The following is a 24,660-nucleotide window of genomic DNA, read 5'->3' on the forward strand; positions in this document are numbered from 1 at the left end:
TAATGCTAAGAACAAAGTCCAGATTGCAATCAAGAATATGCGATAATGATATCGGGAGTGCAAACAAGTCAAACAGCTGAGTCATGTGTAAAAAAAGAATCAAAGCGGGGCAAAAAGTTATTGTAAATCGGGTTCTTCTTTTTCTATCGAGACATCGATCTGTACTTCTTTGCATTTTTTTGTTGACTAACTGCTTTTGATCCAATATGTCTATGGATCTCGATGGCGGTGTCCCCATGACGGGGATGCAGGATCAGCCTATCGCTGCGACGTGAGTTAAGAAACATCTTTTTTTTTTTTTTTTTTTTTTTTTTGCTACCCGAAGAGTACTGACATATTTGAAGTATTCTTTGCTGCAACTGTGGTGCTCCCATCGATGGAACCACCTCTGCTGGAGCACTGTGCCAGGACTGTGTGAGACTCACCGTCGACGTTTCTCAAGGCATTCAGCGAGAAGCCGTTCTTCATACCTGCAAAGACTGCGAGCGATGGTTGCTCCCACCTCAGAGCTGGGTTGTTGCAAATCCCGAATCGAAGGAACTCTTAGCTATCTGTCTGCGCCGCTTGCGTGGCTTGACAAAGGTCCGCATCATCGACGCCAGTTTCATCTGGACTGAACCCCACTCTCGCCGTGTTAAGGTGAAGATCACGATCCAGCAGGAAGCGTTCCAAGGCACAATCATTCAGCAAACTTTCGAGGTTGAATACGTCGTTGCATCACAGCAATGTCCTGACTGTCAGAAGAGTTTCACACCCAACACCTGGAGAGCTTCAGTGCAAGTGCGACAGAAAGTGCCGCACAAGCGAACATTCCTTTTCCTTGAGCAGTTGATGTTGAAAAACAACATCCACAAAGATACCGTGAACATTAAGGAAGTGAAGGACGGCCTGGACTTCTACTTTGCTCAGCGCAATCACGCAGAGAAGATGTTGGACTTTTTGACGTCAAATGTTCCTTGCAAGACGAAGAAGTCGCAGGAACTGATATCCATGGATATCCACACTTCTACCAAGTCCTACAAGTTCTCTTACTCAGTTGAGCTGATCCCCATCTGTAAGGATGATATGGTCGCTCTCCCAATCAAACTGGCCCGCCAATTGGGTAACATTTCGCCCTTGACCCTCTGCCACCGTGTTGGTACTGCCGTCAACCTTATCGACCCCTCAACTCTTCGCACCACCGACGTTCCCACTGGCACCTACTTCCGCTCGCCATTTAAGAATCTTGCCGATGTGACAGAGCTGAAGGAGTATATTATCATGGACATTGAACTCACCGGCGAGACTAATGGCCGGTACCATCTGGCCGAAGCCTACGTCGCTAAGGTCTCGGATATGGCACACAATAACAAGACATACTTCGTCCGGACACATCTCGGTGGTGTTCTCCATGTTGGAGATTCAGCACTAGGATACCATCTGGCCGGTACCCAGTTCAATGACGACAACTACGAGGCCATTGAGGCGAACAACCAGTACAGCTCGACCATCCCCGATGTGATGCTCGTCAAGAAGTTCTACCCCCGCAAGAAGAAGCCCAAGAACCGTGCCTGGCGTCTTAAGCGTATGGCTCGCGAGTACGAGGCCGAGGCTGAAGCCGGTGGTGCTGCGCCTACTTCTCGCAAACAAGAGCAAGAGCAGAGCCGCATGGAAGCCGACTTTGAGATGTTCTTGCGTGACGTTGAAGAGGATCAAGAGCTACGACAAACCCTGGACCTCTACAAGGTCCACAATCGTTCTGCCCCCGTGGAGGATCATGATATGGATGAGGACCTTGATGGCGAGAGTGATGATGGTGTGCCGGAGATTAACGTGGATGATCTACTTGACGATTTCGATGAGTTGACCATGGCTGATGACTGAGCTTTCTCCGGATGATATCCTTGACGATCATGGCTGGCGTTTTTGGTTCTGATATGTTTTTTTTCATCTCCAAAAAAAAAGTTTTTAACATGGATACATGGATTGTCAATATATGACATGCAATCAATACACATATTACTTCATTTTCAACCCTTATGTATCATCTTGAACAGATACTCGATTAAGACGTGTAGAAAAATCTATTTTGGCCCATAGCTAGATGTCATATGGAAGGAAACATTCGAGCTTAACTCAAAAGATCTTACCCAAAACCCTCTTCGCATCATCACCAAGCTTACCCTGGCTCCTATCACTTCCCACAACATTATTTTGCACGAAGCGTCTCCGCACAGCAGGAGCTTTCCTCTCAACAACGTCCTCATCACCACCCGCAGCCTCAAGCTTACGCTTCCTCTTCTCCTCATTCTTCCTCGCCATACCATCAGCCACACGACCAGCCTCAACACCAGCAAGGAAGATCTTCTCTTCCTTTTTAGCCCGCGCATCCTCGACCCGCTGCCGAGCCTCCCTCTCAGACCTCTCCCGCTGCACCTGCTCCATAAGATCCTCCCACTTGAATCCGCGCAGGTACTTCATATTCCATACATCATCGTGGTACCAGCCGCCCTTCCGCCCGCCGACAATATTGGCATTCAATGCTTCGGCACAGATCTTAGCTACTTTCTTGGGAAGCTCGATCCAGCCGTCTGTATAGAGTTGGCGCTTGTTGCTGCGTTTCCGTGCACCGGAGTTGCTGGGTACAAGCGGTGACAGAAAAACTTTTGTAATTGGGCCGAATCCTCGCTTTTCTATTAGCGACTTCAGGCTAAAGGGCTTGAGGTATGGCGGGAGCGAGGACAGGTAGATGATACCGGTCTTTTTGGGTTTTTTGGGCGGTTTGAGCGCTTTCAGTGTGAGCGGTTTGGATTTTGTCTTGGACTTGGAGGCTGATTTGTCGTCGTCTATCTCGAGAAGTGCGCCGTCTTGGCCAATTTCTTCTTCGGAGAATTCGTCTTCGTCTTCAGAGGCTAATTCGAGTCTTCCTTTGGTCTGTTTGCGTGTTTTGCCCTTCACCTCTGTGCGCGACTTCTCTTCCTCTGACTCGGCTTCGTCTGCTGAATCTTCCTCATCGGACTTTAGCCCGAAAAGATCTTGTCCGTCTGCTGTTCGCCGCCGCTTCACGGCTCGGCCTTTGGTCTTTGCCACGTTCTCTTCGGAGTCGTAGCCGCGGTCGTTCACTTCATCTTCACTGGCTTCTATATCCAGAAATTCGTTATGCTTGCGAGAAGTCATGATGTAGGAGTAATAAACGTGGCGAAGCGCGCTTGGAAAGAAGCGTTGAAAGCCTTCAACTTTTTTTTGCGGATAATAACCCAGATGGTCCGTGCGTACGATAAAGCGGATAAGCACTACTGCCACTGAAGTGAAGAAAGCAGAATGTGAGAAACGTATAAATTTGCAAATAATATTTATGTCCAATTTTTTGTGCCAGGTATTTTCAATCCATAGACCCATTTATAGCCTCTCTATCGCTGAAATAAATAAAAATAAAAAATAAAGTAGTATCCACTCAACGCCAAGGGAAATCAAAAGATGCCGAGTCCGAACCAAAAGGGTGGCCACGCAAAGGATGCAGCAAGGGAATGGAGGATGGAGAATGGATGGTATAGAACAAGGTAAAATATGGCGTAAGAGCGAGTCTAAATGCCCAGTGACCACTTCAACCGTTCATAAACGAAGAAACTAGTCGCCGCCATTGGCATAACCTTGATATACCCAATAGTCAATCCAATCCAGAAGCCACGGAATCCCCGTTCTAGCCAGATCTTGCGGCCTGTCTCCATGATTCCAATACGACGACCATCACCGACTGCGCCACCGACTTGCATTCGTCGTCGGATCACTTCGAGGGGATATGAAAAGCTCTGGGATACGATGCCAGATACTGCGCCGGAGAAGAGTTCCGCTGCTGCGGTTAATTGAGGTCGTCGTGAGGGTGTATTTGAGGGTCTTGCTTCTGATTCCGGGAGGGTTGTGTATTTCGCTACCGCTGGGTGACGGAGCCAGTCGCCTACTGTGTCGTGGGTGAGGAAGGACATGCCTGCGTAGGGTAACATGCCGAGGATGGTAGGGGCAAAGCCGCGGTAGAAGTTAGCCAGGCCTGAGCGTGGGACTACCCAGTTGACGGTCGAAGACACTTTTTCGGCTGCAGCGACGGGTGTAGCTTGAGATGTTGCCTTTGTGGATGGAGGCGAAACACGTTCATGGTAGATCTGGCGACATATGTCCAACAATGACGATCGATTTGTTTTCTTCGTCTCAAATGCTAATCGTACGCGCATCAATTCAAGGGGGTATGTGAAGAATACTGATGTGACTCCGGCCAGACTGCCAGAGACTAAGCGACGGATCGTGGTCTCCTTGTCCAGAGATGGGATTATGACAGCGCGAATCTGCTCGTAGGCGAGGAACTTGATGGCAGCGTAGGGAAAGATACGGAGGAGAGTGGCGGAGTGGCCTTTATAAAGACCTCGAGCGCCTTCATAATGCTTGATATCACGGATTGCGGCAGCGAGACCTGCCCAGCTACCAGTATACTGGGTGTACTGTGGATTGGACGCTTGAAAGAGAATCTTGACACGGTCGAGAGGCGCTACGACACTTTTAGCCTATAGTTTATGGGTCAGCATATATTGGGCTATGCAATTGTTAGGATCTTTAAATCCGCGCAAACCTACAGCACAGCCTGCCAATCCACCCGCTAAACCGCTCCGCAAGATATAGTCTAGACTCCGTGTTTTTGAGTTGGTCTTTTTGTCTTCGAAAGTCAAGGTCTGCCTGTTGGTGGCATCTGCGATAGCCTCCGACGGCGACCTTTGGTGTGCAATCTTGTTCATGGAATCGGGCTGTGGAGCGAGCTCCGCGGTGTCAGAAGAGTGGCGATGCGAGGTTGGAGACAAGAGAGGTGCATGTTCTGAACTATCAGTTGACATGGAAGAGTAGAGATGTTGTAAGGTGGTGTAAATGTAGCCGAGGCTCACAGAGTGTGGGGAAGAGCGGTCTTGCCCTCGTGATCACTCGGCGATAATGCGGGAAAAGCAGTTTTCGGTACTCGGGTTACCGGAATATCATCGGGAAGAGGTGTCGCAGAGGTTCACAACAAGTCAGTCTTAAAGCTTGCAAGTACTTATTAAGCGTCGTTAACATTCAAAGTTCAAGAAGCAGTATCGAGGATCAATTGGGACGCAACCGCAAAGCGAAATTTGCCGAAAATAACTGGGAAGTGAGATAGTTTCATAAGAAACTCAAACTATCAGAAGTCACCGCCTCTGGCAGTAAAGTGGCAACGTCACTTCTTACATTCTTCTTGCCTGTAATTGGTCTTTCTTTCCACTTTAGAATATGTATTATCTTCAACGAAGCTTCACTCGTGAGTCGGTACTTGCATGGTTCGTCCAGCTGATCATCTGCTGAGGGGCACAGCGATGAATTGACTACGACCAAACAACTCAACCTGGCTATCCAAGCAAGTCCGCGTGTCACAGTTACAAATCCCCCTATGCTGGCGATTCAAAGAACCTGATAGATTTATAATTCCCTTCAACATCCCTACATCAAAGAAACCAACCGTCGTTATCAAAGTGGCAATGAATAAAGCGATTGGTTGAAACCCCCGCTAACTTTGATAATATCGAGTGCGTTCTCTGCAGTGTACACACCGTCTAGCGAGATTTCGTAATTGTGGTCCACGTCGTCTTTGGCATCGACAGCTCGGCTGACATTCTGCTGCTTGGTCGACAGCTCGTTTAATTTTGAGCTTCGTGGTCTCTTGGTGCCCATGAAGTAATTATCTTTGGCACTATCACAATTGGGCGTTGAATAGACGTATAAAAGCTTCAAAATGATACTACACTCTAGTTAGAGGGCGTCGGTACTAATGTGCACAAGTTTTGTTAGTAAATTTCTACCCACGTGTGTCAGGAGTTACATGTTTCATCGGAATGCTGTTGGTAGAGTGGAAAAACTCTGGTCTAATCAATTTTTTCCTGACCGAGGGATCTATGAACGCCATATCAACTTCACCCGAACGGACTTATTCAGTGGTATGGTTGAAGCAAACCGCCTGGGCACCGATCGTCTAAGCATCGACAATACATCCCTCAGCGATCATCGCGAGAGGGCTTAATGCTTCTGGGCTGAATCCCGCACGCACCTTGAGCTTTTTGTCACACCATCTTCTACTGGTCGTCGCATTATCAACTTAAAGGAATAGCTTTCTATCTTATTGGTTCATAACTGTGGTACGGCCTTTCAAGATGATTTTATAGTTGTCTTTGCTTATTTGTATGTTTTTATACATTACTTGGAGATTGATTCTAATTTACTGACGGTGGGCTGGCCTGCTACAGTGGGTTCATATCAAAAATTGGACACTTCTTTCCTGCCTGGCAGAATATCCCAAACCAGTATCCAACAGATTGGCAATACGTAAGACCAAGCAAGTCATGAAACAGTATTCAGAAGTGGTAAGTTAGTACTAATGGCCGAAAATTGACACAAGTCATAGTCATGCCTAATTATCATCTTCATCTCCTGAGCACTAGGGTAATCTTACACGAGGTAGAATACTGCAATCAAAGTCAAAAGTCGAATTTTTAGCGCCGTCTATGTGCTACAATCTATCTCCATGCTTCTTCAATGAGAAAATAAGATATAAAATAAAGGAAACCACCCCTCGACTCCCCCGTTTCCAAATGCGCAGAATGTGTACAAATCAATCCTATACATCAAAAGCAAATATGTCATGTCGCGTGAACCTGGTAGAAGAATTATCCTCGACGGGAACCTTGCCGGGTTAAGGGCTTGCCGCGGGTCGCCTTGGTTTCTCGCGGTTCAGCAGCAGCTCCTCGTTTGGCCCGTTTGGCTGGTCGATCGGGGTCAACGTGCAAATGACCAATCTCGGTCAGTGCGGTTGTGTTGGTCCAGTTGAGGCAGCGGAGGTGATGGTTGTTCGGGTCCTTGTAGGTCTTGGTGCGAGTAGTCACGCGCTTAGTTGGCATCTCCTCTGACTCGGCACGCTCGGCTCTATCAGCTAGATATGCCTTGCGATTGTCCATATATACGGTGATTTTCTCGCGTTGCTGATTGAGCTCCTTCAGTAACTTGGATTCCCGGTTGCCACGTGGGTCCAACCACTCGATTAGCTGCTCGACCGACTCGGGGTCCTCGTAGTAGCCCCATTCGCGGGGAGTCGAGACATGGGTAGATCCTTCCTCGTTCTTCTTGCGCTCAGCAGGTGTTGTGTGGAAATGTCGGTGATATTGCTTGCGCTGTTCCTCGTTCAAGTTGAGGAACCCTGCGATCTCCATCTCGTCGGGGCCTTGCACCCAGAGACGGCCGTTGGCGTATTTGGCCTCGTTCGTAGAGCTATTCGGCATGCCGTCATACGGCATTGCATTACGCTCAAACCACCAGTATCGATTGCAGAAGCGATCCAATCCAAGGCACCGCGTCCGTGGGCAGTCATGTTCCCGCAAGTCATTGTCACAAATATCAATCTGTTCCTGAAGTTTTGCGATTTTAGCTTTCTGGTCTTCAACCTTCTTCAATACTCGTTGGTACTGCTTAGTACCCTTGGGCTGTTTTGCCAATTGTTCCTTGCGGTCCCGCTCCAGTTCCTGTTTGCGTTTCCGCTCAAGGGCACGATCAGCCCCACCACGAAGTGAACGGGGTCGAGACGTGTCTTCATCCTCTGTGTCAATGGGAATCTCAGAATCGCCTTCTATACCAGTCATCCTGGAGTCATCCATGCCGTCTAGTTCGGGTACGGGCGTTGGGGATTTCTCAAGTTCTGGTTGAAGCACCTTCCGTTCCTGATGGAGCAGACGAAGCTCAGCAACACTAAACAATAAATTAGCAACGATATATTACTTCGTGTGTTAGCAAGAATTTGAACTTACGCAGATTTCCGTGCCTTCTGGTGCTCGATTTTCTCCTTGCGGAACTCTGTCATCTGGTTGCTGCACTCCTCGAGGTAATTTCGGATCGCCTTAGTCTCCAGACTTAGCATGCAAATGATTTGGAGGGCTTTAACACGCCTATTGATATCAAGTGTGCTGTATTGATCCTCGGCAGTGCTCTGAGTAGGCTCCTCATCAAGTGGTGCAAGGTGTTTAAGGATGTCGTTGCAAGTTTGCTCGATGCGGGGACGAACTGATAGTTGATGCAAAAGACCGATCATTACCAGCTCCCATCCACCATTGCGGAAGTCGCGTTTGCGAAGGCGATTAATCCATCCGTAGTCAGTGAACATATCTGCTGCACGATGAATACGCACAGCAGCGGGATCTTCATCCTCGTCAATCAACGTCTGCAAGGTCTCTGCTTCTTTTTTGGCCAAACTGCCTCGAGTGGTCATCCGCGTAGCACGCGCTGGCTTTTCCTCCTCATCTCCATCTTTTTCATCTTCCCCATCCTCGTCGTCGTCATCTGATTCATCGACGGGTAGATCCGGAAGAGAGACCTGGATCTCACCTCCCTCACTCTCGGAATGGACAAGCTTCTTCAGGATTGCACAATGGATTTCCACAAAAAGTTCACAATTCATTTCTTCCGACGAATAGCGCATTGCTTGGATAAAATCATCGAACGTAAATGAGTCCAGCTGGAATACTTCACAGTACACATTGAGAGTGTTCCAAGTTTCAAGAAGAAGGCCCACAGATTCAGGCTCTACATCGTCGGGCAGAAGATCCTCGCCTGTTTCGTCCTCAGTCTCCTCAACATTTAAAAACTTTAGAAGTGGGCGGTGGCCTTTTTCGTGTATTAGCGCAAGCTCCAAATCCTCCATGGGGTATTTAATAGGGGGTGGCGATGGAGGAACGGATTCGTTCTTGTCGACAGCTGCTGAATTCTTCTTGTCACCGACCAGAAGCGGCTTAGATGGACGCAGTGGATTGGAAGGCATCAAAAAGGTGGGGTTTCCATTCAGCGATCGCTGATATTCCTGATACTGTGCCTCTCGTGATTTAGCCTGGTCATGTGCTGACAGCTTGGACTTCTGGCCCTTCAGTGCGGGCTTCAATTCATGGAGCTGTTGAGATGAGAAGAAGCCAAAGAAGCCATCCTGGTCTGCCTTCTTCATTGCTTTCTTTTCTGCCACCTTGGCCCCGTATTGCAGGTGCTTAGGGACCTCGGTGGATATCTTATATTCGTCCGCAATTGAAGCCTTCACCAGCCAGGGTGCACCCGTCCAAGATTCTCGAGTGACGTTATTCTTTATAAACCCTCGTAGCATCAGCTTTGTGAATGATTTGCGATCGCGAGTAATGTGGTCTTGGTCCAAGAGAGCTTCCTCATTTGGTCGGTCCGAAATTTTCACCAAGTACCTAGCATACGCGGGTGTTTTGATCGTTCCATCGGCAAAGAGTTGTTCGGCAAAGTTGGCTTTGTCCCTGATTGTGCCATGAAGTCTAGTGGTATCTTCTAGCAGAATGAGCACAGGTTCTCCCGGGTAGAAGTCGGATTTGAATTCCTATAATAAATGTTAAAATCATCACACGCGCTTTGTAAGCTTTTAGTGCTTCTCACTTCGTATACTTCATCAACTGCATATAAAGTAATGGTCAGCTCTGCTCGGCTCAAAATCGATCACGTAAAGTGAATCACAAAAGGTAACATACCCAGACTATCAACCCTCGAAACAATGGAAAACTGAATACGACGCAGAATGGGCTCCTTGAGAGCTTCTGGAAAGCTGTTGTTCACTTCGCGCGACTCCTCCATCTGAAGTCATGCATTAGCATCAGTGTCTGGCGCAAATCCACCTCTATTGATATCACCACTGCGTACCTCGCTTCGATGCGCCTCAAAAAAGTTCAGGCCCGAATGACCCGTGATCTCACATATAAACCGACGCTGCTTATAAAAGTCCATTCGCGAGAGGTATGGTTCATAGCTCGTGAAGACCTCGTTGGTCTCTGGGATGACCCAGACCTAATGTTTTCAAATTGTCAACGGAGCGCTTTCGTATTTAGGTACTCATGGTATGTACCTCGGAGCTTTCATCTTCAATGACGGGTCGAGGGAGATATTGTACGGGTTTACGTTTGAATAGAACCTAGTTTGACAACGTCAGCTTCAGTTCTGGTCGAGTTCTTGCGAATCCACCGCAGATGACATGTTCTGCTAGTCTGCTTGAGCTTGAGAATCGCATACCATTATGTATGATCGATGGCGCGCGCGCGCATTAGTCTACCGCAGACTATCACGAACGACTTAGGGCATTCACAGACTAAAATGACACGCGACTTTGAGTTAGCAGCTGTTGATAGGAAAGTAAATAAGGCTACTTTAATTGTAGATGATTGATTAATGGAGGCAGGGGTAAGATGGTCCATAGATAGGAGTGCTTCATGGATCTTGGGGGGGTCAAGCCAAAGACCGTGAGACGCCAAAAACCCAAGAAAGCGGAGATTGGCAGAGGTAGCATATAATTTGGGACCGCGGACTTACCGGATAAACGCGTCTAAAATGCCGTGGGAGTTATAGATGAATCCTAGAAGAGATACCAGAGCAAGTTGAAGGTAAGTGGTGGACGCGTTCTCTTTGTGGAAGAAATGAGGGAGAAAGACAGAAACAGTAGCAGAGAAAAGAGGAGGAAGCGGTAGATCAACCGCGAATCAGCGGTGGGATATGATTGGTGGAGAGGAGGAGCAGCGGGAGTCAAAGCCCAGCAGAAAAAACACTTCTTCTCCTCCAGCTCCCCTTCTGCCCTGCTTGTCCTTCCTCCCGCTAGTGTCCACCCCCTTTCACTCCCTCACCCCCAACTTTGCACGTATTTACCCTCATTCTACTCGTCTCGTATAGGGCTTTCTAATAGGAATTAATTAATCCCTTTGTTCTGATGTTATTTGCTTATTTTCTTCTATTATCAATTGCCAGAGCTCTCGAGTACGGTTAAATTTAGACAATGGGGAAAAGAATACATCGAAAGTAGCTCTCTTTTCCACCACCATCTTTCTATTATTAGCAAAAGGTTCCTTTGGTATTCATCATTCCATTCTTATGTTTTATAGATTGGCTCATACTTTAAATGAGTAGTTCGGATTTATAGAAAAGGACAATTAGGACTCGATTGATACTGCCAGAGCTATCTATGCAAAGCCCGCATTATTTTGTCTTTCTCAAAGAACTACCACATCTTATACTTGACTGATCATCATTCTTTGTTCCTGGCAGGTTACATCTCACCTGGTTGGCTTTAAAATATTTCCGGCCGATTATCTCTCACATTTCGAAATTTAGTTCCAGTTTCACCGAATCTCTTTCTATAGAATACACGATATTAAACTGGACACCGCCTCAAGTGTCATATATCAAGCATTATGTATTACTTAGTATCACTATTCGGCTTCTAACCACTGTATGTAATCTTGGAACTAGGTGGGTGGTTCAGGACTACGTGTCGTGTCCACCCCACCTGTCATGAGGTTATCCACATTTTCTCGTCTGACACCTCTATGTCTCTGGCATTATCCCACTGCCTCAAATTTTACCTAGCTACTAAGATCTGGGGTGAGACTGTACAACCGCTCATCGATACCAATAAATGAATCGTCATGTGTTTCCAAGGTTTTTAATCCTTATGAGAAATCGAACAACATTTGAGAGCCACCCGTGTGTGCCCACCTACCTGGGTAGCCCTGGTGGTATTTAGGAAGCATCCATGTCTTCCAAAGTTGCCGACCGCCCAGGCACGCTATCCATATCAACCTTGGAACCAACCCTAGATTCAACCTTAAATTTATACTCCGCGAGATACATCCCGACGTCCATGACAGCTTGGTTTTTCATAATTCTTATCACCTGGGTAATGATAAATGAGCTTTGACCTTGAAAGTTTCTTGAAAACGAAAAAAAAAAAAATTATAAAAAGTTTTCAGTATATATTTCCACGGGGGCAAATACCATCATATCTCCAGCTTTATCTGGTTATCTCTGAATTCAAAAGTTTCAAGATTAAGGATAGCCTAGGGCGTGGAATTGAGTGCTCAGGTGTATATCTGGTATTCATGTGCCCAGTATTACAGATGTAGCTTTGATAAATACAAATCATGAAGAAAACACTGTACTGTTGACAACCCATCCGATCTTGCAGCGGCAGCATGGCATATCGGGGTAAATCTAACCTTATTTGTACTAGCGCATTTTAGACTTTGTGGCTTGAGTGGGCATGAAACACGTGATGATATGATCTATTTTGCCGATAAGAGCTCAGTCTACAAACACGATATACCTAAGTGTTGCAGGATAGATGGTTATATTGATTTTTATAGATATAGTGCATAAAATTGGAAAATTGAAGGCTCTCCTGGTTGGCAAAAATCTATCTATTCAGAAAAGTAAACCACCATAAACCCAATCCAGCTTCCCAATACGCCAATTGCACAATAGCTGCTCATAAACATTAAGGGCAAGAACTGTAGCCGCTCGAACCCAAAGATAATTTGATGAATCAGCGAACAGTACGCAATGAGGGGAATTGAAACAGCTAGGTACAACAAGGAGATATAGCGATCAAACACAAACCTGCGTGGCCGTTCTGGAACAGGCGCCACTCGATCGAAGACAAAGAGGAATAATATCAGCCAGAGGATGGTGTAGGCAGTCTTGAGAGGGAATTCGGCGGTTGTGAATATTAGTGGGAACAGCGACACATGGCCCGCGACTGCTAGAGGGCGGAATGCACTGAAGTAGCGACGGTCCTTGAGCGCAATCAGGCTGAACGGAATTATAACTAGAAGTATAGCTTTTTCGTGAACGTGCCAACCGAATAGGAAGGAAGCATAGCCACATAGTGTGATCGCTCCTACAAAGGTCTCCCAGTTTCCAGGACGGAACCAGAGCTTGATCAGAGGAACCTAGGTGAAAATTAGTAAGAAAACAAAAATAGTTTAACACAAGCGGCCACGTACTAGCTGGAAGACAAATGTTAGCAAGAAGGTTTGCCCACTAGTTACCTCCGGGAGAACGGCAAAGGCTGTGTCTCCGACGAGACCTCGAGTTACGCTCTTGAGAGCTTCATGGTTCACGGTGAGCCCAAGGCGAGGAGCAACTGCATCCAATTAGCAAATACAAGGCATCAAGCTTGAGAAGGTATACTTACTTGGTATCAATACCCGATCAACGAAAGAGTAGATTGCCCAGATGTTAGGTGCCCAGTAAGCATGACACAACCCTCTCGAGAAAGGAAATAGGCGATCCTTTAATTGAAGCATCTGGCCCCATAGAGCAAAAGGACCAAATGCGATTGCGAAAACACCGACGACACAAGATCCAAGTTTGATAATGTTTCCGAATCGCGGTCGAAAAACGTTTTTAGGGTCGAGGCAGTAAGATCGTAGCAGGAAGACGAAGTAGGCGAGGGAAAGGTAGAGATATATGTGTTTCAGACACAAAATAATGGCGAAGAGGATACCGCTGTAGAGAAGAGTCGATTTCTTGCGTGCTAGAACGATAGACAGGACGAGGATCCCGTAGAGAAACCCATTGTATTGAAAGTGGATATGGTCGATGATAAAAAGACCTGGTGAGAGAAGGATAGAGAGGCTAGCCACATGCGCTGCTTGTTTGTTTGGAAGAGGAACTGATTTAATAAACCTAGTAAGTGAATGTATTAGCACCTTTCCGATTGACCTTGGGAGGGTAGGATTTATCTTACCGGCTCAATGCGTAGACCAGGACCAGCTCGGTCACAATGACTGTAGCCCTTTGGAAGTATATTGTCTGCCAAGAGTCATAGCCTAGGTTCTTGACAACAAGCATAGCAGGGTCACAGTATGCAGCAGCTTGCGACAGCAGCCATTCAAAGGCCGCAAAGAACGGGGGGTAATCGAGTGTCCATTCGGAGGATTTCTAGGACAAAATTAGAGCTAATAGGACAGAGATATAGCTTTTATTGAAACTAACCTCATAGTACCACTCTTTAATTGGAAGCGAATGGGTGATGGCGAGCCAATTGCGGTGAACCTCGAAGTCGGTCGATTTGCTTTATGGCGCGGGATTGTGGTTAGGAATAAATGAAGCCTCAGATGAAAAGTGCGAAACTCACTATGCCGGCAAGAGCAGTACCTTGAGGGCACCTGCAGCGATGGCACACTGCGCCAATGAAGGGTAAAGCTCAGTCATTGAAGTTTGGGCGCATTCTGTAATGGACATTTCAAATTTGGAGCTTAAATTGTAATCCTCACGTCTCCTCCACAATTGGTCACGTGCTGATAATGCGGAGAACTAATCAGGAGAAGGACAGCTCTCAGTTGCCAAACCTTCCGAATGGACTTCACAGACGTCGGCATTAGCCATACTATTTTGAACAGTGTCCAATTAAATCACCTTGTTGACTTTTCTCCCTCTGCAGCTGCCATTGCCAAAGAAGCCCGCCTTTGCGTTCTTGCTATTGTTGTTGGGTGGATTACTACTCGTGTCGTTTCTAGCCTTTGCGATCTACCCCGAAGATCGTGTGAGCATTGCTCTAATAATTCGAAGACCTCAAAATACTCGAAGCACTCGAAAACTTCCGAAGCTGAATAACCCAAAGATACACCTTGTGACGTTACATCCACGAGCGGGCATCGAACGGCTCTTTTGATCTTGCTACCATACTTCCTACAAACCCATTACGCTTGCCATAATGAGACCATTTACATCACTGGTACTGCTTGCCGCTGGTGCTACTGCCCAGATTATTGAAAGTTCAAGTTTCGGATACGGTGATACGTACGGACCACCGTCAAATCTCTCATTGATCTAGCAACTGACCCTTGACTAGAATCTCACAAAACAAAGAATCCATCCCAGGATGGACCCTTAGTGGAGAAAGCTTCGACCCCTCCTTGGTAAGTATGCCGTTCCTTGTTTAATTTTGCACCGTTGCTAATATGCATGTTAGCTCTCCGATAAGCTAATCTTAACACCGCCTTACCCGGGAAGTGTACGAGGATCAGCATGGGCTCAAAGTCCGTAAGTAGCCTTCACATGCTCCCCCAAAGTACTGAATCGATAAACTAATTAATAATTAGTGTTCTTCAATCTGAATGGTCTGCCGAATTTCAATTCCGAGCGACTGGCCCCGAGAGAGCGAGTGGCAATCTTCAATTATGGTATACAAAGGATGGACAAGCCCGGATTGGCGCATCCAGCATCTACACCGTCGGACCATTTGATGGATTCGCTCTTGTCATTGATACTCATGGCGGAAGGGTATGTCTCCCTCAAATACCACAACGTGAACTTGAGCTAACCAATCGTCAGGGTGGAAGCATCCGTGGATTTTTGAACGATGGCACAACCGACTACAAGACTCACCGTAGTGTTGATAGCCTGGCATTTGGACACTGCGACTATGCTTACCGAAACTTGGGTCGTCCCTCGGTAGTGAAGCTCAAGCACACCAACTCGATCTTCCAAGTGACTGTAGATGACAAGGTCTGCTTTTCAACCAACATGGTGCTCCTGCCCACTGGAAACACCTTCGGTCTTACCGCTGCGACTCCAGAGAATCCCGACTCCTTCGAGATCTTCAAGTTCGTTCTGGAGGCCACACCTACCCAGATCCCGAACCAAGGTTCCGCCCCACAGCAACAGTTTGTGCGCCAGGAACAAGTTGTAACACCACCTGTAGGAGACGGAAATAATGACGTCCTGAACAAACAATTTGGCGATCTAGGCGGCCGTCTTCAGGTCCAGAATCAGGCAACAAACAATATCCTTCAAGAAATCAAAGCACAATCTGCCAAGAATTCGGAGACAAAGGATGCTGTGGCATCGCTTGACGCTCGTCTCCAGCGCATCGAGGACTTGCTCCAGAGTATCCAGCGTGATCTGGAAGGCAAGGATTACGGCAGCCGCTTTAACCAGCTCCACGATACTTTGCGATCTTCGCACCTCAGTTTGAGTGAGAGCCTCCAGGGAAATCTGTTGAACGGTATGTCTTCCCTTCTCATCTCAAGCAAAGCAAGAAACCTGGTACTGACATGCTCCCTCTTCTACTAGCTATCACTGCTTCCACCCCACGCATGGGCTTCTTCATCTTCATGGTCATCGCATTCCAGGTTCTCCTCGCTGTGTCGTATGTCGTCTACAAGCGCCGTCGTGCTGGTATGCCCAAGAAGTACTTGTGAGCTTTATGCTCTAGTAATTCTCTACGCTATGAAACCTTTCTTATACTCGAGATATGTAGCTTCTGTTAAACTGTTTTTTCTGAATGGATTTATGACATCATTTTTCGTGTGTCTGATCAAAGACCCTGAGTAATCTTATCCATCAACATCAGTCAGGCTCCATCAACTTCTGTTTCTTCCTAGCATGCTCCAATTCAGATCTCGCAAGTCAAAATACCCAAGTCATACGTTTCGACAATTTCATAGTGCTACGCGCCCTCTTGTCCGGTTCTCTACCAGTAAGAGGTATTTCACACGCCAGCTTCATGACCTTCATTATATCACCACATGTCTTGCCACCAATGGTCCAACAGGCGAGTTAGTCCCTCGGATACTGTAATGATAAAAGATATCCACGTCCAATTTTTTTGATCCCGCGAGTGGAAAAGCCTTCCTCAGCACTTGTCACCAGCCAACAGAATATCGATGTAGGTTAATATTTTTCTACAAGACACAATATTTTACTTTTGATAAAGTCTCTTTCAGATAACTACCGACACATCGTTGACTAACTCGAGATATGTCATGCTAGGATCATCAAGGTACTCTTGCCTTTACGTAGTCAATCGATTTCCTCTCCAGTCGGAGTCTGATACAAACCCTATAACTCTCTTCCTGGGTAGAGATATGTATGAGGCCATAATGGATAGAACTCTTAATGGTGATAGTCCAGCTCTGCTTCTAGTACGTACTTGATCCAACTAACACCAACACAAGTACCTTTCGCCGAATTAAGACACTCCTCTTATCGAAACCTGAAGCCTGTGCTTGATTTTGTCTTTCATAGCGTGATAGATGACTGATTGATGCAGCCAGAATACGAGTGAAGTTCTACCAATACTAGAGGTGTTAACTCGGGATATGATTTCAAAGTCGTCACTATCCGGATAATTTCCTGCAGATTAAAATGAACTCATAGGTCCAACAGAAAAGAGGCCAGTAGGGATGGGCTCAAAATAGAATGCATGAAGAGATACCATTGACTACGGAGTCCAGCATAGTGGGATACGTTGGCCCTTAGAGTTACGCCCAATGCAAGTGTTGGACGTTTTGAGCCGTCAACAAACGAAGGATTTTTTCGTCCATTCTGAGTCCAAATTATCATTTTCATAAAAAAAAAATAAAAAAAATCATAAATCAAAAGGGAATAAGCCTATGCTTTGATTTACGTACAAATATATCATGCACAATTCATACATATTATATTTACTGAAGTTGTGAGTGTGTACGAAAACAAGTGGTCTACTCGTTTGGGATCATAACAATCAAATCTATCCAGACCCTCGAGCCCTGAAGACCTGGGAGGTAAATGTTTAATACTAACCGTTAATATCAATGCAGACGCCTTGAACAAAGACACGTGATGAATTCAAAGCGTCACATATGCAACCTCTCTTCTCTACCTGCAGCCAACAAGGGCTATTAAGCAATGAAAAAAGTATGAGTAATAAAATCACAATTTAGACATCAAAAATTCCCTAAGCCACGAGACGAAAGCCAGGAGCAACCCCTATGGGTCTGCAACGATAGTTTTCATCGCACGTAGATGGATCTCAGAATATCTTCACTGATGCAAAAACGGAGACATTAGCAAGGACAGTGGTCTGACTTAGACCCTGAATCGCCCCTAGCACTAAGAATGAAGAAGAAAGAAAAGAAGAGGAAAGAAAGTGGGAACCGCACTCTAGTTATAGGCCCTCGGGGCACAGCGTAAAAACCAATGCGGCAATGACATCGTTAGCGACATCATGTATACACATGTGATAGACTCGGCGAGCGACATCATGCGCTTGCTAATTTCTAGGTCGCAAGAGGCGGCGTTCTGGAAGAGTATACCGATGGGCTGAAGATGAGAATGGTGATAGAGTTGGATTTCCTTGAAATATTCATCTACATTTTTAACCTCAACTCTTTTTGCTGTCTCTTGGCAATAAGAAGTCTTCTCAGAAAGACCGGGAACATACCCATCATTGGCAGGTTCCTTCATATTTGTCATCGACGATTCTGGTGGTAGAAGTAGTGTAGAAGATATACAGTTGGTTGAAAGCTTCGAGTGAATGTAATTCAATGGGTATTAAAGGGGATCATTATACTCAGAAAGTACTTGGATGTCTATATTGATAATAAACTTACCTGGATATAACATTATGCTAATAAACGGGGAGCTTCTACGTTGTGTTATTTTCAGCATCTCTGTCCATGTTTTTTCCTGAGGAATGAGTGCTTACAGCCAGTATAACAAGGAGTCTCAGGCGCTTAGAAGGAATAGCACATTGGAGCGGGGATGGGATAGGACAACAAGAACATTTTAAGCATCGGAAATAGTTCTACATTCCTTGTTACTGACTAAACCATGGCTTTACCGCTAGAAGTATTCGGGATTTGGGCAAGAAATTTTCTGTTGAAGGGGTCAAGATAACGCAGATTTTCGGTGGGCTGATAGTTATAGGCTATGCCGGTTCGAAGCTCGTTAGCCTTGATTTATACTTAGAAGGAATGACCACTTTTAAGAGCAGCCCTCAGGCAGAAGACGCTAAAATTAGCCGACAAAAGAAGTAGGAGCGAATAGAGAGCGTTAATTTGGACAGTTTTCAATAAACTTTTGTTTTAGCATGGATGGCTTACCCTCTGGAGACAGGAAAAGTGATGACAGCGGTGGGAGCCAATACAGGTTGTTGAGGAAGCCAGTTTCTGGCTTGGTCTGTTCCAAAATGGCTAAATTTGGAATCTGTAGACCTCGATATTGGGTGTCGACATAACCTTGGAAGGTTTTTTTTTTGGGGGGGGGGTATCTGGAGTGTTAAGGGTGGGGTGTCTACTAAGGTCCACGAGTGTGAAAGAATATTCGAATTTCGAAGTTGATCAAATTTCAACGTTGATAGGTACGTAAACCTCCAGGGCTTGGAAATTCCCAGGTGAATACTGGGCAGTCTTGCAAGGTGTAGGTAGGAAGAATGTTTACCAGGTGATATGAGACCAAGCTGAAGTGAATATCATGGAAATTGGAAGTGATTTAAACTACAAGAATGTCTAGGAACATTCAAACCAAACCTGAGTTGAAGATATGTATGTAATAAAAGATAAAGTGATATTATTCTTAGCATGGATTGGAATGTTGAATAAGAAATTTATAATAAAACTACCTTACATAAACGCCATATGGGGCCAGGAAAAATTCACCCAAAAAAAATCAAGGGGACGAGGACGAGAGTCCTAACAGGCCATCGACGGCGGCTGCCTCCATCGATCTAATATTATCCAACTTCATGCCCTCGAGAATGACATCGAGTTGAGCCTGAAGACCCGCATGAGCATTGGTATCATTGGGATTGAAAGATGAAATGCAATCCGAGACAAATTTCTTTGCCTCATCGAGTTTCTGTTTCTGAATTGCCAAGATACGTTGTTCCTCGCAGATGGAAGCCAGAAAGGCGGCCTGTGCTTTGATACCAGAAATTTCTGATTTTTGCTGGTCCAAAGCCTTTTGAGCCTTGATAAGTCGCTGTTCAGCTTGCAGAGTTTTTTCAAGCTGACGAAGGGCTGCCTTATCCTTCACGCCATCAATGAAGCTGAGGATCACATCATTCTGTTCTTCCAAATCAATGTCAGTGTCGTCTTGATCAACAAGAAGAGTGGCCTCTGGGTCGTTCAGTACGGCACTGGCTGCATGCTTGGGAATGCGGATACGGCGCTCCTGAACCTGACCGTTCACCATCTTGCGGGAGATCATACCGTCGGGGTCGACATGATTAGGGCACATCCACCCATCAAAGGGGTTGGGAGGAATAGCGCGAGGGGGATCCAGACAATCAAGGTGAAAGCGGCAAGTGCAGTAATCACAGCGGATTATGGGGTAAATGTTCTCTGAGCTTTTACCACAGCGGGTGCAGAGAATTAAGTGCCCGTTCTCGACCAACTTTGTCAAGTTAGGATCGCCGTAGAGCGGAGTTGGCCCTTTTTGCTTGGGTTGCTTAGTCAGGCGTGGGAGGTGGGGAACCGACTTGTACCAGCTTTGGTTCTTGAGATCCGTAGGGTAATTCGTATCGTATTGGCGGCCCTCACCGACACCCTCAAAGTAGCTTTTGATATCAACCGGAAGACTGAATTCAGTCTTGTGGGGGCGAATGGGGTTGTTGATAAGTGTAGTAAAAATCGAGTGAGTACGACACTTGGGGCACAGCCAGGCTCCAGCGGGAATAGCATCCAGCTTAGGATCGCAGCAAGAAAGGTGAAAGGAGTTGTCACAGTTTTCGCAGCAGATCATGAATCCATCTTTATCACAGTTCCGGCAGAAATCCGAGTTAACGTTGTCATCGTCATCGTCGTCATCGCTATCCCTGTAGTAATAATGTTAGAAGTTGAACATAAAACAAGCATAAACAAAACAACAAGCAGTAAAAACGTACTTGATTTCAAACTCCATTCGTGGAGGTTGGTCACCAGACCAAACATCTGCATCAGAGTAAGCCGAGTTCGACAGGCCAGAGAGACTGGGTGAAAACCCGGAAAATCCGGAAAATTCGGAAAATGTAGGAGAAACTGGCCGTCCTCCGAGACGTGCCAGATCATCAGGGTCAGACCCTCGCACAAAACTTTCCTGCTCAGGCGACGTGTTGGCGTGGAGAACTTTTTCAGCTGCACGGGCGCGCTTGATGCGAAGCTGCATTTCCGTATCGGGATCGGCATCCCAGGTTTGGCGACGCTTGTAAGGAAGCTCGTTGGCAGGACATGGCTTCTTAGGACGTTTCAAGGGAGCAGTGTTGGTCTTGCCACTCAGGAACGCTTCTTCCAGACGGGGTCCGCTGGTATCACGGTAGATTTCAGCAGTACTAACGACTGCCTTGCGAGTTGAAGCTTCAGGCTCAACAAAGTTGGCAGCCTTTGCAGCCATCTTGTCAGATTCACTGACCCAGCCCTTCTGGAGGCTTTCCTGCTCGATGATAAAAGATTCATACCATGAAGCCGCACCCACAGTGGAGTATCGCAAGATAGTTTGTAATATCGTTTGCAATTGATGGCCACTGTCTTGACTTTTGCCCATGTTTTCAATGAGGGCCAATTTGAAGTCGTCTCCATTAAGCTTCATCTCAGCCCAGAAAAAGACCAGACTCAGAGCTGCTTTGTCGTTACCTTCGTTCATTGAGTGAGTGACTGCACTCTCCAGTGCAGCTCTCAAGCGAAGGACATTGTACTTAGAGGATGCAGGCAGTGGCAGTGATCGCAAAGTATCGAGAAAGCCTGTCTCTGGCTTGATATCTGCAGTTGGCAAAACTGGGGTAGACATTGTGGAGAGTTTTTGATCCAAAGAATCGACCGGAGTTCTTGATCTTGGAGATGATGAGGATGGATGCGAAGTGAATATTTCAAAAGATTCTGAGATAGGTGTAGCAAAGTCGTTGTGAAGGAGAGAATTGTCCATGTTCAGGACTGCCCTTTTAAATCGCGAGCTGGAGCCCATTTTTTGGGGGGTTTCCCAATCGGGACTTACTTCGACTTCCACTTCGACTTCATCCATAAAGGAGATATCCGAAAGAAGAGCATCTTCTGCGGAAGTCAAGGGCGTATCTGTGCCAGCACGAGGAACCAGCAGTTTGGTTTCTTTAATGACGTAATGAAGTGGAGGCTTTATGCCTACGCTCTTATACTCTGCAAGTGATGGATACTGTCCTATTGGCTTCATGGTGATGGTGTTCTCTGTCACCGTCGGATTAGGCTCAAGCCGGAGGGCGTTGGCAGTTTCTTTTAAATTTGAGTTGATTACGCGTGGGGTTTATCACCAGCGTAGGGCCCATCTGGGCAAAATTAGCGCGTTAATCAACTTTATCACACTTGGTTCACTCGCCGGCCTTGACTCCCCTTTGGCCCTTCGCGATCTCTAGAAAAGAACTCAGATCCCATATTGGCAGTAAAGGGGGCGGTGCAGCAGGCGGTGTGGCCTAACCCCAGACATGCCCTAACTTTCGCCATTCACTCACTCCTTTCTTAACATTCTTTGTCCCCTCATTTCAGATTAGCTAGACCGTTTTGGATAAACATTAAATGCAATGATTTGATGATTTGGGTTTTCTGTTTGCAGCGAGACTTTGGAGGTTTGAATGGTTATTTCATTATATAATCAAAAGGGTTTCACAGATAGTTGCCTGGGCTCAAATGAATAGGAAGTATCTCTGGCTACATGCTCTGAAGACAACAAAATTCAACTATAAATTTGAAACTGTGATCTTTTGTGACTACAGACATATCAGGCCGGTAACAGAGCTATAATTCCAATACCAGAAAATTGAAGTGGACATGAAAAACATGACAGCTCAAGGTGATAGGTTAAGTGAAAGCCGAATTATGAGATCATAACTCTCAAGGAGAACGAGAATTGATATAGAGATACAATTATGGAGTCGAGAATTTACATCGATTGTAAGCAAAACACCCCTTGAGCAACCTTTGAAGGGATGAGTGGCATGTCTACATTCCAATGACTGATGACCTTCTACCTACACCAATAGACTCAGTACTTAACAGGCATGAGGAATACCTTAGTAATGTTCTAACATTGGAACCTTGATGAAAAACCCAGTTCGTTAGAACACATACAATCACACAAGTGGGCATTCAAGATTTACATTTACATTGAGCTTGTATACAGCTACGATAGACCAATATAATTGTTTCTCTCAAATCAAATCTTTCAAGAGGCCTATAATAATGACCACAGTAATTGACACAGTCGACAGTCGATGGAAAAAAAAAAAGCATAACAGGGGGTCATCCCTGTATACATGCAAGCTTGATCAACAAACGTTACCTTTCATTTTTTTTTCCGACGGAGAATTTGTGTAGTCTGATGAAATTTTCAGTGGATATCCTTTTTGTGTAGCTTCACTTCCAACTTCCAGGGCTTGTCTAGATTTCGGCGTGTTTTGCAAATGAAGAACGAGAAATCTTGTCTGAGTACATTTACTCAGCAGTGGTGGCCACCTTCTTCTTCTTGCTCTTGTTCTTCTTGTTGCCAGTCGAGCGGGACAGGGGCTGCTCAAGGATCTTCAGAATCTCCTCGTCTTCAATCTTCTTATCAGTCTTGAACTGGGTCAGATCAATTGGAGTGGGAGCAGCAAGCTTGGTGATGCCATTCTTGGTGATAGCTTGAAAAAAAAAAATTAGCAAAGCAATGAGAAGGAATTGGATCATGAGCGAACTTACCAATAGTGGTCAGCAGGCGAGAGACTGGGGCATTCTCTGAGTCACCAGCGGGCTCGTAGGGACGCAGGACACCGCCGCGGACACACTCTACGATGCCGACCTTGGCGGCCTTCTCGTCATCAAGCTGGCGCAAGCTGAAGGGGAAAGTTCCGAACTTCTTGACAGCCTCGGACAGAGTTTGGCGAGAGCTGGGGCGCTTCAGGCCGTAAGTAGTGGTGGTACGGCGGTGGAGAGTAGTACGGTGTTCAAGGGTCTTGACCTTTCCGGAACCCAAACTGAGACCGACTTCGATACCCCAAACCTCACCGACTGCGGGGACACCGTCACCACGAGTGCCGTTACCGGGAGACAGAATAATCTTCTTGGTGCCCTCGATCTCGTTGCGGTCAAACAGCCAGCTGGTGGTGTTCTCAACGACGTTGCAGCCGTATGCCTTGGCAACCTTCTCCAGCAGAGAGGAGATATGAGCCTGGGTGGGAGCCTTCTGGGCGGCGGCCTTAGCCTTCTCCTCGTCGGTACCTTGGGCCAGCAGGCCAGGGGGGACAATCAGACGCAGCAGGAGCTCGTTGGCGTAGTGAGTAGCGACAATAAGGTCAGCCTCGCGGCCAGTGACCTCGGACTTGTCCGAGTTTTTGGGAACAACGACAATCATATCGCAGACAATGGTTCCGAAGCCATCGATCTGAGCGCCGAGCTGGATCTTGATGACTTCATCGGCCTTCAGAACAGTTTCGGCCTCCGCGGTATCTGAGATCAGAGGGGTGTAGGGAGTAACATAAGAGCTAGGAGAGACGGTAGTGGGGTGAGAGATACCTTTTATTAGTTAGTGTCTTGGGGCATTTAAAAAGAAGGCGCAATGCCATCAAGAAATAGACCAACCCTTAGCAATCTTCTTGCCCTTGTAAACCTTGGCAAGTTCCTCCTCGAGGAGCTTGTCACCTTTCTGACAGATCTCAACAATCTTCTCACCCTCAGCACACAGAGCTGTTTCACAAAGTTAGACCGTCTCATCCGACAAATGGGGGCGCAACGTACCAATAACGGCCTGGAGCACTTTGTGCGAAATCTCAGCAGCAGTCTTGTACTTGGTCAAGGTATCGGGGTTATTGAGGGTGTAGTCTGAGGGAAACGTGGGATCAATTAGTATTCAGGATAGGTCAAATGATACGGAGGGCATCGTTCTTGAACCAGATGAAGCTTAGCACCTAGTCGGCCGACGATGCCCACATCCATCAGAGCTTTCGCAGCAAAGCGGAATATACTTACCAACCTCGGGAACCTTAGTTTCCGCCATTGTGTAGTAAAACCTCACTGGGAAGGGGATAAAATTTGGAAAGTGAAAGTGGATTTAGAAGTTGATTTCTAAAACCGAGAGCTGAAG

At 46.4% G+C, this 24,660-nt stretch overlaps 9 protein-coding genes across 9 annotated transcripts; 2 read left to right on the top strand and 7 right to left on the bottom strand.

Moving 5' to 3' along the window:
- Window positions 1-206: 206 nt before the first annotated feature.
- On the top strand, window positions 207-1,863 carry N7495_006390 (ribosome-binding protein NMD3; the record flags this gene model as incomplete). The annotated part of the gene is made up of 2 exons (XM_057209041.1): window positions 207-271; window positions 345-1,863. 2 exons carry the CDS (start codon window positions 207-209, stop codon window positions 1,861-1,863), a joined length of 1,584 nt encoding a protein of 527 aa, XP_057062815.1.
- A 252-nt stretch (window positions 1,864-2,115) lies between these two features.
- N7495_006391 (RNA-binding ATPase activator ESF2) lies at window positions 2,116-3,156 on the bottom strand (the record flags this gene model as incomplete). Its single annotated transcript, XM_057209042.1, has 1 exon — window positions 2,116-3,156. One exon carries the CDS (start codon window positions 3,154-3,156, stop codon window positions 2,116-2,118), a length of 1,041 nt encoding a protein of 346 aa, XP_057062816.1.
- A 407-nt stretch (window positions 3,157-3,563) lies between these two features.
- On the bottom strand, window positions 3,564-4,856 carry N7495_006392 (coenzyme A transporter; the record flags this gene model as incomplete). Its single annotated transcript, XM_057209043.1, has 2 exons — window positions 3,564-4,532; window positions 4,602-4,856. The coding sequence occupies 2 exons, from the start codon at window positions 4,854-4,856 to the stop codon at window positions 3,564-3,566; spliced, it is 1,224 nt and encodes a 407-aa protein (XP_057062817.1).
- Window positions 4,857-5,499: 643 nt separating this feature from the next.
- N7495_006393 (uncharacterized protein) lies at window positions 5,500-5,703 on the bottom strand (the record flags this gene model as incomplete). The annotated part of the gene is made up of 1 exon (XM_057209044.1): window positions 5,500-5,703. One exon carries the CDS (start codon window positions 5,701-5,703, stop codon window positions 5,500-5,502), a length of 204 nt encoding a protein of 67 aa, XP_057062818.1.
- Window positions 5,704-6,692: 989 nt separating this feature from the next.
- N7495_006394 (uncharacterized protein) lies at window positions 6,693-10,083 on the bottom strand (the record flags this gene model as incomplete). The annotated part of the gene is made up of 7 exons (XM_057209045.1): window positions 6,693-7,764; window positions 7,824-9,397; window positions 9,454-9,470; window positions 9,546-9,648; window positions 9,715-9,858; window positions 9,917-9,982; window positions 10,081-10,083. 7 exons carry the CDS (start codon window positions 10,081-10,083, stop codon window positions 6,693-6,695), a joined length of 2,979 nt encoding a protein of 992 aa, XP_057062819.1.
- A 2,171-nt stretch (window positions 10,084-12,254) lies between these two features.
- On the bottom strand, window positions 12,255-14,052 carry N7495_006395 (dolichyl-P-Glc:Glc1Man(9)GlcNAc(2)-PP-dolichol alpha-1,3-glucosyltransferase ALG8; the record flags this gene model as incomplete). Its single annotated transcript, XM_057209046.1, has 6 exons — window positions 12,255-12,785; window positions 12,840-12,979; window positions 13,031-13,524; window positions 13,586-13,779; window positions 13,834-13,912; window positions 13,976-14,052. 6 exons carry the CDS (start codon window positions 14,050-14,052, stop codon window positions 12,255-12,257), a joined length of 1,515 nt encoding a protein of 504 aa, XP_057062820.1.
- A 144-nt stretch (window positions 14,053-14,196) lies between these two features.
- N7495_006396 (uncharacterized protein) lies at window positions 14,197-16,043 on the top strand (the record flags this gene model as incomplete). The annotated part of the gene is made up of 6 exons (XM_057209047.1): window positions 14,197-14,381; window positions 14,693-14,759; window positions 14,813-14,883; window positions 14,943-15,123; window positions 15,175-15,847; window positions 15,916-16,043. The coding sequence occupies 6 exons, from the start codon at window positions 14,197-14,199 to the stop codon at window positions 16,041-16,043; spliced, it is 1,305 nt and encodes a 434-aa protein (XP_057062821.1).
- Window positions 16,044-19,272: 3,229 nt separating this feature from the next.
- On the bottom strand, window positions 19,273-21,762 carry N7495_006397 (putative PHD finger domain protein; the record flags this gene model as incomplete). The annotated part of the gene is made up of 2 exons (XM_057209048.1): window positions 19,273-20,419; window positions 20,489-21,762. The coding sequence occupies 2 exons, from the start codon at window positions 21,760-21,762 to the stop codon at window positions 19,273-19,275; spliced, it is 2,421 nt and encodes an 806-aa protein (XP_057062822.1).
- Window positions 21,763-23,036: 1,274 nt separating this feature from the next.
- On the bottom strand, window positions 23,037-24,573 carry N7495_006398 (curved DNA-binding protein (42 kDa protein); the record flags this gene model as incomplete). The annotated part of the gene is made up of 5 exons (XM_057209049.1): window positions 23,037-23,221; window positions 23,280-24,092; window positions 24,159-24,263; window positions 24,315-24,398; window positions 24,546-24,573. 5 exons carry the CDS (start codon window positions 24,571-24,573, stop codon window positions 23,037-23,039), a joined length of 1,215 nt encoding a protein of 404 aa, XP_057062823.1.
- Between the last annotated feature and the right edge of the window lie 87 nt (window positions 24,574-24,660).

This window comes from Penicillium taxi (genome assembly GCF_028828555.1).
Source record: "Penicillium taxi strain IBT 34144 chromosome Unknown utg000004l_segment0_segment0, whole genome shotgun sequence".
NCBI lineage: Eukaryota > Fungi > Ascomycota > Eurotiomycetes > Eurotiales > Aspergillaceae > Penicillium > Penicillium taxi.